General features: G+C 36.4%; 1 protein-coding gene across 1 annotated transcript in view; it reads left to right on the top strand.

Moving 5' to 3' along the window:
- The window catches only part of LOC124157327 (85/88 kDa calcium-independent phospholipase A2-like), a 39873-nt gene continuing 32292 nt past the window's right edge, over window positions 1-7581 (top strand). Inside the window, exons 1-4 of the mRNA XM_046531961.1 lie at window positions 1-359; window positions 1280-1370; window positions 1524-1648; window positions 3577-3766. Of these exons, the coding sequence (XP_046387917.1) occupies window positions 145-359; window positions 1280-1370; window positions 1524-1648; window positions 3577-3766 (621 nt within the window). The 5' untranslated portion in view covers window positions 1-144. The remainder of the gene's footprint in view (window positions 360-1279; window positions 1371-1523; window positions 1649-3576; window positions 3767-7581) is intronic.

Raw genomic sequence — 7581 nt, 5'->3', positions numbered from 1 at the left:
ATTCTACACTGAACATAAATTTATGGATTGGAGGTGGCGACGTCTGCTTGTGCAATGTTGTCTTAGTATTTGTTGGTGTTCGTACGGTTCAAGTAATTATTTATTCCACGTCGATCATGAGCCTGAAACAAAGGCAGTGACAGCATGTCTTTGTTAGGGGCCATTGGGGCCGCAGTTTTCCGTAGTCTCACTAGACCCGAAGATAACGCACACAAAGTTTTAGAAGTGAAACAAGAAAATTATAGTTCTCTAGTTGTAGTTAATCGCCATGATTCACTTGTATTATATGGAACCAGGGACGGGAAGTACGAAGTGGTTCTTCATCTACCGGTTTCTGTCACGCTGTACAAAGCCTTTAGGTATTTATTATCGTTTCATGTTGTCCATTATTACTTCTCCTTAGTTTTACAAGAATTCTCACTTCTGTCGTATTCTTGGTAAACAATTTTGTGCCGATAATGATTTATGGACATTTATGGTTGTTTGTTGTTGAGTATTCTTCCATTTCTTTTGCTTGCTATTCTTAAGCGTCGTCCTGAAAGAAATAAATGCGCAATGCCAATATGATATACAAAGGGCGCCTTTTGCATATATTATTGGAATTATGAAATATTATTAATGTAGAAATTGCCATTGAACCTGCTAAGTTCATAAGCTTTTGTGGGTAGTCTTAGATAAGCTCTACCTGATCTCGACTGGTTGATGACATCATACTAACTATTTATGTTTTCATTAGTCAGTCTAGAGTGAATTTTTGTATTCCATATAACATCAGTATCACATATTTTATATTTTTCTTCCCTCGATGTTACTGTTTTAACAGATTTCTATTTTCACGAATAATTTGTTCGCCCTGGCATATCCCCAATCAAATTTGACAATCTTTAAAGATTGTCAGCTACCTCAATAATGTTGATGCTCATGTAAATGCGTATGTCTTTCTATACTTCAGTATACAATTGTCTTTAGCTAATCTTCCTCTCTTTTAAGGAGTATCTAATTCTACTCCAGGGTTAAGGATTCAGAGTCAGTTCTTTTTAATGTTGATCCAGTGGTACTGAAAAAAATCATTTATATTCTCATGTGAGCTATAAATATAGTGGTTAAATTTAGCATTGGACAAGACTGGGATACTATATAGTATCCCAGTCTTATATAAAATTATTTTCATTGTGATTACTATCGTTCTTGATAGCATTGATGTTTGTGGAATATCTATGTAATGTCGTAACTGCCACTGTGCATGCATTTTTCACATTAATTTTACCTTTTTTGACAGTCTTCTGAGGACAAGCGATGGTAATGAAGCCATATCTAGATTTTCTTTGTTCAAGGAAGTCATTCCCGTTCTCATAGAGACAAACCAAGATGTGAGTTTTTTGTAACTTGCCTTCTAATTTATGTAGAATTAGCGCATATTGGATTTCAATTAAATATTGGGTGTTTTACTTTCATGTCATGAATTCATTTTTTAGTTTTTATGCATCACGTATAGGTGTTTTTTCAAAATTTTATCATTTCAGCTAGCTGTGGTTGCAGAAGTTCAGCGAATATGTGATTTGCTGGTTGAGCATCCAACATGGTCAGCAGCTCACGTAGCTGCTCACTTTGGCTATCATCTGTGTCTCATGCATCCACTCCTGTCAAGGTGAGAGTGCTCAATTTTTTTTTTTTTTTTTAGAAGGGTGGGAGGATAGAGTAAGTAGTCTTATATAAACCCAAAGTCTGTCTGCTCACAGAGTAACTGTCTTGCAGCCAGAGTTGGAAACTGGTCAGGGACGCCGACTTGCAAAAAATATTGGGGGGGCCCAAACTGGGGATCTTCCCCGGCAAATTTTATAAGCAGTGACTTTTAAGTTTTTTAAGCATTTTAGAAGGGTCATAGGATAAACATTAGAACCCTGATAACTTGAATATCGATAGCTGGACACTCCGGGGAAAATCGGCAAGCCTGACACATTTTTTCTTCACACCCATAACGAATTTTTGAGGGGGCTCGGGCCCCCTCAAGCCCCATGAAGTCGGCGCCACTGAAACTGGTTGAGATTTTAACTGTTTTTCAACTGAACTTGTGTTTCCAAATGGAAAGCTGCACACAATTCAACCTATGCAACTGATCTGAAATCAATTTCTGAATGGTTGTGTACAGTTGTATTCTGGCTGCTAATTGGTTTCAGTCACTTGGTTGCATAGTTTGTTCCTTCTCTTAGTGAATTGTGTTGTGACATTGTTTTTGTCTGTGGCTCTGGACAATATTGTGCATTGACATGCAACATGAATGATCATGAAATGAAAATTAATATTCATCAAATTGGTGGTACCATGATGTGCTCTATTTAATATTTAAATTCATGGTTATTTTAGGAGAGACTTTACCTTAAGATACCTAGTACATGTGGCAGATGAAGTAAATATGTTGGGTATGTTTCCCAGGAAATAAATTTACTCCTTTTGTGTCAACTCTCTGAATCAGTAAACTGGTAAAGAATTGGTTAGACTTGTGCCCGGGGGCCGAGAGCAAGAGCTTTATCGGCTACGTATCATGAGGCTTAATGGTCTGGTAGAGGAAGTTCACTCCAAAAGATCATCATAGCTCTACCCTTTTAAAAACATGAAGGCTGTCCTCACGCAGAGCTACAGCAGATGGCATGCACGGAAGGCCTCAAATTTGTTGTAAAAGGATAAATGCATGTGAATATGAAAAAAATGAGTTTTAGGAGAGTTAAGTGAAGAACTTTGTGGGACTTACGTTGACATTGTTGACCTGAGGTGATAATGGAAAAAATTGATTTCTATGTTATTTATCTACTTAAACTCGATTTTGTTGATATCATGATCATATCTTATGTCTAATTTGATGTCTTTATTGAAAAAGAAATTTTAATTCAGTGTTTTGTGACATAGTACTTTATACTTAGATTTTAATTAATGAATTAGGGATGTGCAAGAAGTACTGTTTGATCTCAAGTTGAGTTGAAAACTACTTGCGAGTATCGAGTCAAGTCTGGCAATTCCTGAACTAGTCAATACAGCAATGCATTCTCTAACATATTCTCATTTTCCCAATCCTCTTGTGAATTTTCTATTCAGAAGGCTTGGCTTGATCTGAAAAGGAACAGATAATGAGGAAGGTTGATGGTAACAGTGCCACAATTAGGAGATGAATGAAGATAAATGTGTCTTAAACAGTTCCAGAAGTTACTTTAGTGCTTGACTGCTACATGTACAAAAGCTGAAACTTCAAGGCATTAGAATGACATATCATCTTTAAAAATGATATTATTACATGAGTTTCATGATAGCACCACCTGCCAAGTACTCCCTAGAATGATATTATTTGTAATTCTTCATTAAAACTTTCGTGGGTACTCTTTATGTTAAATAAAAACTTTTGGGCTATGTCACCACATCAATTTTTGGGTGGCCCCAACTTTTCGCGACCGATGCTGGTCGTTTTCTCAATGGAATGTTAGATTTATTATGATTATTTGATAAGTAATTTATTAATGACCTGTCATTATCAACAATAAGGGTTTAATTGTGTCCTCTAATATTGTGAATTGTATGTTTTTCTAGCTCAATAACAGTGATAGAGCCTCAGAATGGTATGTCACCATTAATGGTTGCAATTCTGACGGGAAATTTGAAGACTGTCCAGCAGTTACTTGGCTTTGGTCCAGTAGTGTCCACCTGCTTGGAACAAAGAGACAATAATGGGAACTCTGTTTTTCATCATGCTGCTTCAACAACCAAAGAAATAATTGCTGTAAGTTGTTCAGTATTACGAGAGCCCTTTTGAGTACTCCTCTGTAAATGTCCATTGTAATGGGATGATAACTTAACTGATGCTCTTGTCATTGTGCTTAGGTCACCTTACGCAATACTTAGGGAAACACACTTAGACTGTCATTTCATTGTAGTGGACCAATATCATGGAATGACTTGAAAAGATAATTACATTTTATTTTAAATTATGGTTTATATATGTCAGTTAATAGCAATACATGAATTGGTAGAATTTACATGTTCTACGAGAAATACTTTTTTGAAGTTCTCTCGCTTTTACTTTGTCGCTATTTAGTCACAAATTTGGGGAATTCCTCTAGATTTTCTTGTTATATTCAGTTATCTACAAATGAAATACAAAACAATTCAATTATATACATATTAAATTTTATATACATACAACTGGTGACCCTACTAATTATTTATTACCTTCCTTTGAACCAAATTATTTTTTTTCGTGATAATTCCATTATGGAAGACGTATGCAAAAATATCTTGAACTTGGCAAAACTGTCACCCTGACTTTATTTTAGTGCATTAATAATTTTTCAACTTTAATTGACATTTTCAGCATTTGAGTATTGGAAGTTGACCTTTTATGAAGTATGTATGTATAATGAATTAACTTGAGCATTTGAAAGGAGTGTATTGAATACTACATTTGTTTACCTACAAATAAAATGAAAAAAGTTAAACTTTGCTAGGACTATTAAAAAAGCTTTTCATATATTTTTGGGGCGTTTGTTGTTCTTGGTGAACTAACAATAAAAAAAACTTTGTAAAATTCTACAGGATGATTTGTTACATGGCCATGTTGTTGTCCAACAGTTGTTGTCATTAATCAATAAGTTATATGATGCACTAAAGATGTGGAGAAAACTCTTGTACAGTGGAGGCTCCGTTTAATGAATGCTCATAATATGTACCTGGAAAATAGGGAAGTGCACTGAGTTTTTTTATTGTGAAATTTGAAAGTTTAGACTAAAAAAGAAGTATTAGTTTAGTCGCTTTTATTTCCTGCATCTGGGGTATGCCCTTTAAATAGTTTTAAAAGTTGGAAAATTTCATGTTGCGCTGAAACACAGTGCCTCCATCTTGATTGAGATGTGACGTGACAAGGCAGTGCATGCAGTGGAGCATCGCTATATTCCGTTGCCTTCTTAACGTGGTGAGAGATTCCGGGAATCGGTGGAGTTTGCTTCCTAAAAATGTCGAATAGTGCGGAGAACATGAATTCAAAAAAGAATTATAAATGGTGTTTTGTTCCAAATTGCATCTCGATGTCGAAACGAACACCTGAGAAGATATTTATTTCTGTGCCTAAAGCACAGGCCATTCGGAGTAAATGGTTCAAGGCTGCTCAGCGTGATCCACCTGACTCTTACCTGTCGACAATATCCTGTTGGGAAGATCATTTTAAAATATTGTAAGGTCTAATTGATATTTATATGATAATAATTTACTTAATAGATACCTAATTCATATTAAAAAATGTGTTGAGTCAAAATATAGCATCCTCCGCGTAGACTTATGTAATATTTACATAACTGAAAGTAGTTTGGTTAAAGCCCCCTCTTGCATTGATGATGCCAGCCTCCTTGTCAACGTCCAGACTAACGCGATACCCTGATTCATTAATTTTATGCTCGGGACATATTCTGGCTTTCATTCTGCAGATGTTGTTGTCCCTTCTTATTTGTGCTTAACCAATGGCATTGTCACCGTAAGATTCCCTGGTATTGCGGTAAACATACATAAGAGAGGGTTAATATTAATAATAAGCCCACAATAACTGAATATTGCAGCAATATCTATGAAATTACATAGGATAAGGTATTTATACAAAACCACTCACTACTTAGGCTTAACGCCTCGCATTTCAGGAACTTTGAACCTGTCCTCCTTTTTCAAAAATTCAGTGAGCATAAATATGTCAACATTTGGTAAATCATTGGAATTTGCCTTCTCCCAACCAAGATTAACTTTTCTTGAACCTATCTTGGACAGCGACCCACAGCAACAACCTGCCAGAACGGAAATACAGCTAACATCCCATGATTCTATTTGAGAAGGGCGAACGTTCCGACTGGCATGAATGCACAGCAACGAATAAGCCTTGCAGCAAACGTCTGAAGTAGGTCTATTAGATTGACTCAGTTCTTACAAAAAATGTTTTGGCATCATAAATGGCATTGTGCCAAAATGTACCCATCGAAAAATAAATATGTACCATCATCTATTTATTAATATTCAATGTGCTATTCGCACTACTCTCTCCAAACTTAATGAAGGTGATACTTAAATGAATATTAATATATTGCACAATGATGAAGTCATGTACTCAAAAGAGAAGCAGCCACATATATATGTATTCAGAAGATATTTTATGACAGCAAAAAACAGATATCCTCAAATTCAGTAATTTTTCCAATGCATGAATAGTGGTAGAACTAACGGCGTAGAAGCTGCCTTCTGCTACTGCCTAGTGACGTCACGGCAAATATTAAGCATGGACGCCTGTTTTAGCGGCTTTTGAATTTGTCCACATTTTGGACGGTGGTCTCGAATCAAGTATACATTACTAGGATTTAAACTGTAGTTTTATGACATTTTGATATTCTGAACTCTAATTAAAAAATGTTTTGGTGCATTTCAAACACTAGTGTACTTCCCTATCGATTGATATTTTGGGTGCTCATTTTATCCAATGGTCGCAGATGAAGCCCCTTAATTCCCACGTGCACCTTTAATTATCACTTTTATTTCATATCAGTGCTATTTTACAGTGGAGTATAATCTGAGTTTGCCTTGACTTAGGTATGTAAATTATTTTTAAAGCGGAATATCACAAATCTATTATTGGCTCTTGTTTCAATAAAGCATGCATTCATGTCTGTGTGTTGCACTATGTTTAGTGATGTGATCACAGATCTGGATCGTCCAGGATTGGTAAGATGAGTCAAATTGCTGTGAGACCGAAAAAAGTGCCTTCCAGAAATTGCATCAAACGTCAAGTTAACACTAAGTTGCATGAGAGGCAATAGCTTGTAATAACCCATTTCTCCCTGTATGCCATCTCAATAAAACCAGCCTCCACTGTATTATGACACAATTTGGGAAAAGATCAGGAAATTTTGTCCTAAGGACCAATGCAATGTGATCGTCTACAGTGAAGGTGACATAAAAAAACCTATTTCTATGTAATTCGAGAGATAAAAGCGGACCTGTCAATAAAAGTGTTGTCTATCAGTTAAAGTGTAATGATTGTGGGAGCACATTTATTGGACAGATGGGAAGGTGTTTCTAAGTGTGGATGAAGAAACATAAACATTGCTATGTCTTATGTAACACCTCAGAGTCTCAAATTGGCTAATATCTGTGGTAGGAAGACCATACCGGCAATTTTTTGCCATCTATTTTCCTTCTCAAACCCAAAGTACACAGATTGGATGCATGGGAGCAGGATGAAATAAAATGACTGTGAAATGGCCATCTTGTTTAATGACAACCTATTCCTTACTCACTTTCCTCTCCTGGACATCCAAGCTGCATCCACCTACCCCACCTCTTCCTTAGACTCATGAATTCCTAACATTACTGTGAGGCCTGATTGCTTTGAAGGCCACATGAATTCCTACGTCTCCTAACTCCCTGTACCCCCTCCTCTTTCTCACCTTCCTAGTTCTCCCTTACTAAGGTGTGCCTCATGCTTCTCAGTGGGTCACCCTACTTCCTCCTTCCCCTAATCTGCTTCTAACACTTCCTCCTTTTCCATTCTCCTAACCCCCTCCCCAA

The sequence above is a fragment of the Ischnura elegans genome, chromosome 4 (assembly GCF_921293095.1).
Source record: "Ischnura elegans chromosome 4, ioIscEleg1.1, whole genome shotgun sequence".
NCBI classification, from domain to species: domain Eukaryota; kingdom Metazoa; phylum Arthropoda; class Insecta; order Odonata; family Coenagrionidae; genus Ischnura; species Ischnura elegans.
The sequence above is the reverse complement of the archived record's forward strand: the minus strand, read 5'-3'. Positions and strand labels throughout refer to the sequence as shown.